The following is a 13,820-nucleotide window of genomic DNA, read 5'->3' as shown; positions in this document are numbered from 1 at the left end:
CGTCTTCATATGTACTGTATACAGATTAAGCCCAACATTTTTCTCTCTCTCAGTCTCTTAACTAATGAACTAATGAAATGCCATCTGATAACTGAAGCTTTATGTATAACTGTTATTTTGCTGAGATTCCAGGATGTGTGGCCAGTTAAACAATGTTGAGTAAGGGTTAGGGTTAGAATGCATTTGCTGTTTTTAAAGGCATGCTGGCTCATGCCACAGCATGGAGGCAGGAGAGGAGGAGGCATGCTATGAAATGCCTTTTTCAGAAGTTTCATTGTTACAAATAGCAGTATAACAAATGGCTTTGTCTCAGTATAACAAATAGCTGCTTCTGCAATGCCTCTCGCCTTTCACCCCGGTCAGGTGATTGGTGAGTTGCTTCCTCCTCAGTTAGTGCAGCTCAGACAAGAGACAGCAGCACATACCGAGATGGACCACTCAGTGACTGCAGAGAGACAGATAGATATACAGAGAGACAGATCGATAGATTGATGAATAGACAGACAGACAGGTGGGCAGACAGACAGACACAGACAGCGTCTAATGTGTCTGTGTGTATCTATAAACAGACAGACACATAGACAAGCAGATAGGCAGGCAGACGCATAAACAGACACACAGAGAGCCTAATGTATCTATGTGTATCTGTAGACAGATAGACAAACAGACACAGACTGATAAAAACACATAGACAGACACATAGAGGCATAGTCAGACACACAGTCACAAAGACAGATACATAGAGACATAGACATAAAGACACATAGGTAGACAGGCACATATACACATAGACAGACATATAAACATAGACAGACAGAAAGACAGACCGACAGGCACATATAATCCCCTCCGGAAGTATTGGATCGGCAAAGCAAATTCTTTTTTTTTTTGCTATACAAACATCTGAAGACATTTGGGTTTGAGATCAAAAGATGAATATGAGACAATAGATCAGAATTTCAGCATACATTTCCTGATATTTACATCTAGCCATGTTAAACAAGTTAAAACAAGGCACCTTTGTCGGCATCCAACTTTTGGTGAGCAAAAGTACAGTTTGGTCTTAAAGTAAATTAAACCAACCCTTGCTTGCAATAACTGCATTAAGATGGCGGCCCACTGACATAACCAAACTGTTGCATTCTTCCTTTGTGATGCTTTTCCAGGCTTTGACCACAGCTTATTTCAGTTGTTTGTTTGGGTGGGGTTTCCCCCCTTCAGTCTCCTCTTCAGGAGGTGAAATGCATGCTCAGTTGGGTTAAGGTCTGGTGATTGACTTGGCCAGTCTAAAACCTTCCACTTTTTTCCCCTGATGAGGTCCTTTGTTGTGTTGGCAGTGTTTTTTGGGTCATTGTCTTGCTGTATGATGAAGTTCCTCCCAATTAGCTTGGATGCATTTCTCTGTAAATTGGTAGACAGAATATGTCTGGAGACTTCTGAATTCATTCTGCTGCTACCATCATGAGTTACACCATCAATAAAGATTAGTGAGCCCGTTCCAGAAGCAGCCATGCAAGCCCAAGCCATGACACTACCTCCACCATGCTTGACCAATGAGCTCGTATGTTTTGGATCATGAGCAGATCCTGTCTTTCTCCACACTTTGGCTTTTCCATCACTTTGGTAGAGATGAATCTTGGTTCCATCACTTTTGTGGCTCATCTCTGTATTTCTTTGCGAATTGCAGTCTGGCCTTCCAATTCTTACTGCTGATGAATGGTTTGCATCTTGTGCTATGGCCTCTTTTATTTCAAAGTCTTCTTTAAATGGTGGATTGTGATACCTTCACACCTGCCCTGTGGAGGTTGTTGGTGATGTCACCGAGTGTTGTTTTTCTTCACAGCTCTCACAGTGTTTCTCTCATCAACTGCTGTTGTTTTCCTTGGCCAACTTGTTCACTGTCTCGTTGTTAGTACGTCAGTGGTTTCGTTGTTTTTCAGTACTTTCCAAATTGTTGTATTGGCTATGCCCAATGCAACTGGTTTCTGAATGTCGGTTTACTTTTTGGGAAAAAAATGACTACGTATTGAAATCTGTTGTTTTTTGTTGTCACCTGAGGTTAGTTTTTTGTTTATAGAAGTTGTTGATGACCACACAATTGTTATTTAAAATAAAAAAAATAAAAACATAGAATTGAAAGAAGGGTGTACTTTCTTTTTCCCATGATGGTACATTGACAGACTGATGGACACATAGACTCATAGACTCATAGAGACAGGCAGACAGACGTACTTATACATTGCCAGGCAGAGAGACACATAGAGACAGAAACAAAACACATTAATATCAAGCCTAAAACAAGGACCGATAACGACCTAGCTTGTGCGTTTTTGGTTAATGTTGACGTGTTTCCAAATTTTGTGTTGTGTTTTTGGATTTGCTGTTTTGTTTCCGAATCTGCTGTTGCGATTTCTGATTTGTTGTTGCATTTTTGGTTTGTTAATATATCTTGCACATACTGGCCACTGTAAAGGGGTATAGATAGACAGACGGACTGACGCATGGATGGATGGATGGATGGATAGATAGATAACGTATGGATGGATGGATAAATAGATTCTCTCAGTGAAAGATCTGTCTCTCTCTCCTCACTGAGTTGCGTGTTGTATAAAAAAGTTACTGCGGTAGCTTTAATGGATTACAGCATCAGGATTTCCCTCGAGTGTGTTTGTTCACAAGGGCTATTTTTATAGCTGATGGTAAGATGGCCAAATATTTTAAGTCTTTCTTATAGGAGTGTTAATTGTGCATGAGTATGCACTGTACTCCTGGGGTCTAGTAAATTTTTATTCATTTATGAATCATGTACATTTCACATTTTATGGATGTTGTCTCTGTGCCAAAGCTTTGCCAAGTTGTTCAGAATGCTAGCCTTTCACTTTTTTATTTATATTTATGCAAAAACGAACCTTGACTCTCATTTTTCATGGTCATTGACCGTGTATCTGCAGATCTCTTCTCTGCATTGGTGAAATGCAGTAAGTTTGGACTCCAGGGTGTTTGCTGTACTTTCTCTCTCCTCTCCCATTCTCTTCACGCTCACTGTTCCCCTCCACCGCTTCCCTTCTTTCCCTATTTCCAGACAATAGCTGGTTTGGCGGCTTACGGCTAAAAACTGGGATCGTCTGTCATTCTGAGCAGCGTCTCTGCTTCTGAAAGGCCTGCAGCCGCACACTAATTAACTTATCACCCAAGGCATCTTCTGCACTGTTACTGGTCAACTGAGTGTCAAAAAAATACTAGAGCATCACCAGCTGTCCTGAAACTCAGCAACAAAAATATCCCGTGTGAGGGCAGTGTCTTGAGGGAAAACTTTATGCTTTAACATATTAGCTATGATTTTATAAAAGCTTTTTTTTTTTTTTTTTTTTTTTTTTTTTTTTTACACAAAGCCATTAAATCAGGACAGAGAGAAAGATAGAGACATATTGTTCTGCAGTGATGTCTTGCTAATGCATGGCTTCAGCAGAGCGTTGAGCTCAAAGTTTGTAAAAAATCCCCTGCTAGCAAATCTCGGAGGCCTGAGAGAGATAGATGAAAGCTCTGTTGTGCTAAGGATCTAAGGATGTTATATAATAGCTGAAGTTTGAGAGAACTCTATATTATATGCCCTACAATATCCTTGTTTATGGCAAATTTTCACACTTCTGAAGTTGTGTATTCCATCCTCAAGCCACGATTGATTCGTTGACAGCACTCACAAAATTATCAGTATCGTTGTGTTTTTTTTAACACAAAGCACTGATTATGCTTCTGATCAAGACTACTTCATTTTCAATTTCATCTGCTTCATGACTTTGTCTTTTCTCCTCCATCAGGCTCCAGGTTTCAAGAAACATATATATATATAATTTAACAATAATGAATGTCTGCTCCACAAAGACACATGCAATGCCCTTGGGCTGATTTATTTCTCTCACCTGCGTAATACAATAATACGTAATCCTGGCTCCTTCGTGTCTTTTTTAAGACATTGTGGGCAGAAATAGCCTTTTTTGTAGACCCTGTGGACCAAAATAGCTCTGAGAGAGATTTGTGGAGATGCAGGACACAGATAACTGCCCAGCAACTCTCGCCTTTGACTTGCGTCGAGTTGGAAGAAAATAAGAGAATACATTTCTTCCCTGGCGAGTTTACTTATCCCCTCTAGCCATGTGCAGCAAGAAGCCATGATCTTAGATGTAGCTGCATCTTGAGGAAGAGGACAGAAGCCCTAGAGGGACATTTTCCTCGCTTTTTTCACAGGAGAATAGTGAAAGTGGCACCTGGCAGAAGTGTTCCAGAGTTTAAATGGAGTGGCAAGGGATAGGAGACAGGAGACTTCTATACAAATTTGTGGTTGTCAGTGTGATGGAGGCAGTAAGGTGAATATTTCCTGCTGTGCTCCACATAGTCAGGTGGATTTGTTGTAGAGACACACTGCGAGATTTTTTTTAGAACCACACAAATTGTCAATATTAGAAAAATTGCAGTAACTCCAATTATTGTGTAGGTACTAATTATCGACTTACATATTGTTGAAAGGAGCTGTTTTTTTCTGGACCACTGAGTGGGACAGGTTACAAAAAGGCATATTAACACACTGACTGACTCACTGATTTGTCATTGTGAAACGTAGGAGTCCCCCAGGACATCCCTACACCATGTGGACGAATCAGTAAACTCAGAGAATTAGCAAGGAATTTCACGGCAATGTTATTTTCCCGACCCGTATCCTGACAGTCTCTGGGTTTTGCATGAGCAGCAGTTTTGACTCACAAGTAGTCCAACAATTAGACACCTGAGAAGCCAGTAAAAGAGCTTTGTCAGTATATAGAACAGCAATAACCTAATAGAAACCAGTGAATGGTTCTCCTTCCCTGGTGATCGTTTTGCATCAATTCTCCTACAAGCCTGGTTGCTAGCTAGTAATTATGTATTGTATATAACATAATAGGACTCACACAAGCACCTCTCAAACATTCCTATCTAATCTTCCTTCACCTGTCACCCAAACTGCAACTTTACTGCCCCCACCCAGTGACCACACCTAGTCCTTCCCCACCACTCATGTTCCCCAATCCAGATTTACGATATGAAGATATGAATGACTTCTTACATTTCTGATGGCAGACTGTGATCTGTCTAAGTGTAGACTTGCCTTAGTGTATTGTAAGCTCTAGATGCTCCACCCATGGGATACAGAGTGTGTGAGATCTTTTGTGCACCTTTCTGGCCACAGCCTTCAGAATGTTGACAGTTGCAGTCTGCTTCTCTCTATCCACATTTCCATGTGCTGGTTTCCAGTGAGATACCAAACACCGCAAGACTGCAAGCTTTGTAGAGCAAGATGTAATCTAAAATGTTCAGTTCTTTTCAATTAAATTTTAAGAGTCCAGCACATTTATTGCCTGAGCAGCTTTACACAAATCTGGATGTAGGTTTAGATCCCTAATGAGCAAGCCAGTGGAGTGAGTGGCATGAAAAAAACTCTGGAGGAAACCTGGCGAGGAACCAGACTCAAGAGAGCCCAACCTCTTCTGTAAACCACAGGTGCAATTATACACTCACTGTCCACTTTATTAACACATATACACCTGCATATTTGTGAAGTTATCCATTCAGCCAATCATGTGGCAGCAGCGCAATGCAAAATATTAAGCAGGTACAGGTCAAGAGCTTCAGTTAATGTTCACATCAAACATCACAATGAAGGAAAAGTATGATCTCTGTGACTTTGGTCATGGCATGGATGTTGGTACCAGATGGGCTGGTTTGAGTATTTCAAAAACTACTGATCTCCTGAGATTTTCACACACAACAGTCTCTCAAGTTTTTACAGAATGGTGTGAAAAACAAAAAACATCCTTCATGCGGAGGGTCTGCAGGCTGAAACACCTCGAGAATGACCAGACTTGTCTGGGCTGACAGGAAGTCTATAGTAACACAAATAATCACTCTTTACAATTGTGGTGAGCAGAAGAGCATCTCAGAATCCACAATACATACCTTGAGGTGAATGGGCTACAATTGCAGAAGACCACATCAGGTTCCTCTCCTGTCAGCCAAGAACAGGAATCTGAGACTATCATGGGCACAGACTCACCGAAATGGGACAGTTGAAGATTAGAAAAAAAAATCACCTGGTCTTTTTCCAGTCTTCAGCTGTCCAGTTTTGGTTGTAAAGAGTGCTTTTTTGAGTTACAACAGACTTCCTGTCACCAGTCTGGTCAGTCTCCTCTGATCTCTCTCATCAGCAAGGTGTTTCAGCCTGCAGACTCTCCACTCACAGGATGTCTTTTTGTTTTTCGCACCATTCTGTGTAAACTCTAGACACTGTAATGTGTAGAAAATCCCAGGAGATCAGCAGTTTCTGAAATACTCACACCCATCTGGAGAACAATTTGATTTCATCCTGATGTTTGATGTGAACATTAACTCAAGCTCTTGAACCTGTATCTGCATGATTGTGTGCATTGTGCTGCTGCCACATGATTGGCTGATTGGATAACTGCATGAAGGAGCAGTTGTACAGGTGTTCCTATTAAAGTGACCGGTAAGTGTAAATCATTTCTGTATACAGGTGTAGAAGAGTAAAGGCAGACAGTATAGTGTGCTGAAAGAATGCACCATGCTAACAGAATCCTGTCTTTAAATATCTTTAAAAAAGGGTTGTTTGAAGTAGTTAGTGGTGAGTAAACAAGAAAGTAGGTGGTTCTTGGTCTTCTTTATTGACGGAACATACCATGCGCTCTAGCTTTGCTAGAGGTCTGGCCTGTGAGATTAACCTTACTGTTGTATTTGATTTTTAGAATTGAAAGTAAGCTCAGGCTCTGTAGTACAAGATTCTGTGATCGGCTCGGAAAAAAATCACTAGTGTAGCATGAGGTACACTTAAATATTACTGAATCATTTACAATTTAAAAGTCCTGTAGTGGGCACTCTTAAAATCACTTGTTTGTGTTATTATGATGGCTCTTTCAAACTTGTGTTTAACCTCAGATTAATATTTGGAATAGGTGGCTCCTTGTAATAAAATACTGTTGTTAAGCCTCTAGGGTGTGAAATTTCTTTGAATGTGTGTGTGTGTGTGTGTGTGTGTGTGTGTGCATTGTGTGAAGGCATATGCCTAGCAGACATTCTAACACTTAATCAGAGTTTATTTGCTTGCATTAATGTGTAGGCCTGTTGCAATTATTACATAATAATCCAGCCTCAATTATATTTGAACTGATCTGGATTAATTGCTAGATTCCACAATCACATATATATATATATATATATATAACACAACATTGATTCCAAATTAGTTCTTTATACTGTATAATTATATAATTTTACTCATTATTGCATTTGTAATTATGGTTTGTTTTGCTGTGCGGTTGTCATTGTGCCATTGTCACCAATTTGAATGTCTTCCATTTGCAATATTGTAGTACAGTCTAAAAGGCCAGCAAAAATTGCATTAGTTTTCAAATTTTGATAAATGTTCTTCACAAGGTTTATTATTACTCTACTGTTATTCTTATAAAAGTGCCATAAAGTCCATGGAAAAGACTACTAAATTATTACTCATATTTATGCGTATGCTAATTGTAGCCAGAATGTTATAATCATGACAAATCAGTTATTGTGTGTGTGTGTGTGTGTGTGTGAGAGAGAGAGAGAGAGAGAGAGAGAGAGAGAGAGAGAGAGATGTTTAATACTATCCCAGCATTAGCGTGCACATTTTCGGTGTTTTGTGTATGACGTATGGGGCTACATTCATCAGATATTTGTCTACTAGTTAGCATAAGTGCTGATTTACACACAAACAGACACCTCTGAAGCTCACACACACTGCCAGCTTCACAGTTACGACTGAGAGAGATGCAGGTATCAGAAGCAGCAGTGCTTTTCCAGACTCATATATCACATGTCCTCTGGGATATACCGGATACACACACACACACACACACACACACCACACAAATTTTACACAGTCAGCATTCCACTAACAGAAGGGTTGTTCAATTTAACATGACCTCTCTCTCTCTCTCTCTCTCTCTCTCTCTCCCTCTCCCCCACTCATGCTCTCTTCCCCTCTCTCTTTGTCTCTGTGATCTCTCTCTATTCCCACTCTGCTTTCATTTCAGCTCTGGCAGAGGAGACATGAATCAGTTCTAATGATTCCAATTCCCTCCGACTCCATGGGTCTAATGCAATTAAGTGAACAGCGGAGCAGATTGAGAGAGACGACGTACAGAAATACACCACTAATCCAATCAGAGAGAGAGAGAGAGAGAGAAAGAGAGAGAGAGGGCACTCAGAACGGATATCCAGTCAACAATATTCATTATAACTCTCACTATTCATAGGGAAATCGCAGGCTTCTCATTTCTTAAATGAGGTATCTTTAGCTGTTTAGCTCCAAATAATGCAGTTGTGGTGTTAGTGTTGACATTTAATAATTACTGGCTGGTCTTTTTCTCCTTTCTTCTTCTTCTCTTTCTCTCATTCTCTTTATTAAGGAAATACTCCAGCACTTTTTACACTAATTGCTATCCACCACATCTCTAAAATATAGGTGATTAACACAGATAATAACATTAATGCATTTCTCTCTCCTGAGAGAAGACTGAAAAACCTGTTTCCTCACTTATAATTGTAGACAAAAGGCAGTTGGTAAACTCCAATAAATGATTAAAATCTGTTTGCCAACACTAATAAAAGTGACACATCATATTTTTTATCTCTTTATAATATACATTTAATGTTGTAGAATGTCCGCAAAACAGGTTAGTTCCTGTTATCACTTATGTTATGGCACCTATGGCACCGTTGTTCCCTCACCACCCTCTGTTTTTCTCTCTCTCGCTCTCTCACTCTGGGTAACACGACAAGCTGTAATTTTTGTTTTATTACCTTTGCGTGAGAGCGAAAGAGAGAGAGAGAGAAGTGTAGTAGCAGTGAACTTGTTTCATGGACGTTCCACAGCATGTAATGTAACTAAACAACAAAAAAAACGAGTATGATGTGTGGCATTCTTTGATTAATTAAAAAAAAAAAAAAGAAAGAAAGAATCTCTGACAGTGTGCTGTGGTATAAGAGCATGTCATGTCAGGGCTCATCACACCACCCCGTTGTTGATTAATGTCATATAACACCGTGTCCTGCCGTGTTTTATTCCTTATATAACACATGCACTCAATAATAAAAGTCTGAGAATGAGATAGACATGAGGGGAAATTTGTTTTTTTTTTGTATTTTTATCTAACTTTTGAACACTGGAAGCTCTACAGTAAGAAATGATTCCAGTTATTTACATTTTTTTTCCCTTTTGTGATATCAGTGAGTACGCTATGAATATCAATATATATATACCAAATACCAAATATCAAAAAAGTATACACATGCTCTACATAGGCATCGATTAAAAACAGTTGGAAAACATCAGAGATATGTACAGAAGATACAGAAATCTTTCCAAGTGCTTCTTGGAACCCTCTCTGACAGGGAAACACTCTGTTGTTGGGTTATACATTGACTTTTGAAGGATTCCCCAAGAGGAACAAACTGAAGAATCTTCAATGATTTTAAACATGTATTTTCCTAAAAAACGTGACTGCAGACACAATGGCAATTTGTTATAAATATGTTTGTATTTGACAGTTGAGTTGCAGTAGCACAAAAGACCGGTTATTCCTTTTCTTTAAAATATGACGGAGTCAGTGCTGGGCTCTGTAAAACCCCCTTTACTCCCCATTTTTATCTACGTTGGGTCCTTCAGTGTGTCTTCTGTGTCACTGACTTGTTTCAGTAACCCCTTTAGACAGAACTAACATTCTAAAAGAGAAGCAGGGCGTTTCAGACAGAAGTCCTTCACCAGCGCCAAAGCAAAGTGTTTCTGAAGTTTAATCAATTTGTTGCTTCCGTAGGGAAAACTAGTAATACTAATGGACCCAAGTCTTTAACTCACCACTCCTCATGCATCACAGGAGCTGTTTATTGTCTTTCCTGCAAGAGACGCAATCAGCTGTACGTCAGGGAAGCCAAGAGAAAACTGGCTGATCAGTTTGTTGAGCATTAGAATGAAGGATTTCTCCTTTGCAGTGGCGAGACAGTTGAACAGTCATGGGAATAGCATTAACGACATCTCGGGTTGTGAATGAGAAACATAAGAAAATGATCTCATCTCCTCTCCGTGAACCCAGTGGAATAACCGTCATGTTTTGACAACAATTATCATCATCAGCTAGTTTCAGTATCAACTGCTTTCACCAGCGTTTGTCCAAAAAGGCTTGTTTTTAGCAGAAAAACTTGTATTATGCTGAACTTTTACTACATCTACTATAATTATAGTACACTGACGTGAGAGATTATTAACAATCCACTCTCTGAATAATGTATGACCTGTTGTTTTGTTGAGTGAGACAACGTTCCCTAGAAATACATCCTTATACCTACACTTGGGTTTTCTGTATAAATAAGCACTTTAAGAAAAGCTTTGTGATTCCTGGGCAGAAGCCAAGCTGAGAGAGCATCATTTAAGCAATTTCTACTGACTCTGAGCTTTGTTTAATTAAACCAACAGGATTGAGCTCCATCATGGCTGAAGAACCCATAATGACCATCATGACCATATGGCATCTTCTGATTATCTTTTTCCATATTGGTTCTGCTAACCGTGTGTGTGTGTGTGTGTGTGTGTGTGTGTTGAGAGAGGTAAACAAGGTTTTGATGAGGTTTTGGTTTGGCAATCAGTGAAAGCACTGAGACATAAATAAATAGTGATGTCAAGCTTTACTGCAATTATAAGACAAGAGCAAATAAACATCAAGATATGAAAATGGAAAAGAAATAAGGCTTCTAATTTGATCCCGTTTTTTTTTTCTTTCCTATTTTAGTTAAATAGGCTTTATTTGCATGATTGCTCTACATTGTATTTACATTGCTCTACATTGCCAAAGCAATTATAATTTAACAGCTAACAGCATTTGTGTGTGTATTTATTTATTTATGTGTTTACATGTTTATGTCGTTATACAATTTATACAAATTTAATAATTTCTTAGTATTTAGCATGTCCTTCTTTTGCCTTAATGACAGTGTACTCGAGCTGGTATGGACTCCACATGAAACCTGACGATGTTAGATCAAATCATTCTGAGTGCTACTTGAACATGTGCTTTGACAGAAGGGATAAAACTTAAGGAAAATCTGACTTTTTTTTTTTTTTCGAAGGAGTTAAGACTAAAGTGGTGCATCTGAAGTGGTACCAGGTGGGACTTGGATCCCAACAAAAGCGCCACATGAGCAAGAGATTTCCTTTCATGCAAGCGAGAGGTCGTATAAAGCTCATGAGACAAACAAATTTAAACACCTTGGGTTTAAATCTAAATACAGTTCTAGATACAGATAATTATAGATACAGAGCACTAAGCAGATACAGATAATCAAATTGTGTTACACCCCTAGTTCCGACCATGCAGTCTGATTGGGTGAGAAATGTCATTCCATTGACCAAGGGTTGCTAAGTAACAGCAATGGTTCCATTCCTCCAAGTTGTTTCCAAGTGTTACGCATACGTTAACATATACAACCTTTTTGTAAATGGATGTGTTTGGAAAGATAACTTACATTGTTGTTGGTTTTATAACAATACTCTAAATGGTAACTGTGAGCACTGAGTATAGGTTACAGGGCTGAAGTGTTGTAGAGATGTGTGTGTGTGCCAAACTACAGCCCATAGCAGGTTTAACCATTGAGATCATAAAGAGGTTTGTCATTCACCACCTTCTGTGGCACTGTTTTTAATACATTTAATTAATTCTGCTGCTAGATAGAGATTCAAATTCGTCAGTGTGTTGTAGAAATTTCTCTCTGACCCCGGGAGGCAACCTGCATCACGTTTATACACGAGGCTGAGTGCAGAGTTCAAAGAATAGTATATTAATACCTTAACAACAGCAGTAATTGTCATCCTCTGTGTGTGTGATGTTTTATAGTAAGAATACCTGTGTATGTGAACACACAAATACATACAGTCAGGTCCATAAGTATTTGGACAGTGACACAATTTTCATCATTGTGCCTCTGTACACCACCACAATGGATTTGAAATGAAGCAATCAAGATGTGATTGAGGTGGAAAATTTCATCTTTAATTCAAGGGGTTTAACAAAATATTTTTAACCGTTTAGGAATTAAAGCCATTTTTTTTATAGAGTCCTAAATTCCTTCCATTTTCACAGGCTCAAAAGTAATTGGACAAGCTAAAATCATAAATATTAGAATTATTTTTAATACTTTGATGCAGATCTTTTGCAGTCAATGACTGCCATTGACCAAATGCTGAGTTTCCTCCCTAGAGATGCTTTGCCAGGCCTTTACTGCAGCCGCCTCCAGTTGCTGCTTGTTTATTGGTCTTTCTGCTTTCACCTTTCAGTTGGGTTGAGGTCAGATGACTGACTCGGCCATTTAAGAACATTCCATTCCTTTGCCTTGAGAAGCTCTTGGGTTGTTTCTCGTGGTACGTTTTGGGTCATTATCCATCTGTACTGTGTAGTGCTGTCCTATCAGTTTTACAGCATTTGCTTGAATGTGAGCAGAGTATAGCTCAATACACTTCAGAATTCATCCTGTTACTTCTATCAGCAGTCACATCATCAATAAACACCAGTGACCCAGTTCCATTGGGAGCCATTATACAGTATGCCCATGCCATAACACTGCCTCCACATGTTTGACAGATGATTTGGAACATGAGCCTTTCCTTTCCTTCTCCATACTCTTCTCTTCCTGTCATTCTGGTACAATCTTGTTCCAGAACTGGGCAGGCTTTTTTAAACCTTTTATATATATATTTATAAGTCTAATCTGGTCTTTCTGTTTTACCAGTGATTTGTATCTTGAGGTAAACCACCTGTATTTACATTCGTGAAGGCATTGATTGATCTTGATTGTAGACTCTGACAATGATTCACCTACCTCCTCCAGAGTATTCTTGACTTGGGTAGATGTTGTGAAGGGTATTTTTTTCACCAAGGAAAGGATTCTGCATTCATCCTCTTTAGTTTTCTTCCGTGGTCTTCCAGGGCTTTTGGTGTTGCCGAGCTCAGCAGTGCATTCCTTCTTTTTAATAATGTACCAAATTGTTGATTTGGCCACTCTTGAAGTTTCTGCTGTCTCTCTGGATGGTCTGTTTTGTTTTTTTGGCCTAATGATGGCCTCCTTCACTTGCATCGACACCTCTTTGGACTGCATATTGAGAGTTCCCATAAACAGCTATCAAATGCAAACTAAACACTTGGAATCAATTCCAGTTGTCCATGGACAATTGTCACATCTTGATTACTCCATTTCAAATCCATTGTGGTGGTGTACAGTGTCACTGTACAGATACTTATGGATTTGACTGTTTGCAACAAACAAACCAGCAGATATATGAATAAATTATAACAATAGAGCACATAATCATACCCTACACACTAATAAGTATATTTGGAGAAAAGAAGCTGTTACTGGCTGTCCCATGGCAACAACAAATTCAGCAGCAAGGGATGTGTCTTGTGTCATCTTCTTTTGACTGGGAGAAATGTGATGATTTGTATTGTTTTCCCTGAAATATATCTAATATTTCTCTCTCTTTCTCTTCATCTCTGTCCCTCCAAGGATTACACTGAACGGGATGAAGGTGTCTCGACCAGATGTGAGGATTGGCCGCTACAGGATGATCAAGCACGAGAGGGACAAGCACAATGAGCCCAATCCCCAGAGGTGAGTTCTGACCTTCTACCACACTACAGCATTAACACACACTGCCTCGCAGCATCCTCACTTAACCCGACTCTTTGTGGAGC

The 13,820-nt window shown here is 39.3% G+C and overlaps 1 protein-coding gene across 1 annotated transcript in view; it reads left to right on the top strand.

Moving 5' to 3' along the window:
* The window catches only part of b4galt2 (UDP-Gal:betaGlcNAc beta 1,4- galactosyltransferase, polypeptide 2), a 137,387-nt gene that overhangs the window by 110,843 nt on the left and 12,724 nt on the right, over window positions 1-13,820 (top strand). The window contains exon 6 of the mRNA XM_026937068.3: window positions 13,633-13,737. Coding sequence (XP_026792869.1) covers window positions 13,633-13,737 — 105 coding nt within the window. The remainder of the gene's footprint in view (window positions 1-13,632; window positions 13,738-13,820) is intronic.

Source organism: Pangasianodon hypophthalmus, chromosome 4, assembly GCF_027358585.1.
Source record: "Pangasianodon hypophthalmus isolate fPanHyp1 chromosome 4, fPanHyp1.pri, whole genome shotgun sequence".
Classification (NCBI taxonomy): domain Eukaryota; kingdom Metazoa; phylum Chordata; class Actinopteri; order Siluriformes; family Pangasiidae; genus Pangasianodon; species Pangasianodon hypophthalmus.
This window is presented reverse-complemented; position numbering and strand designations above follow the sequence as displayed.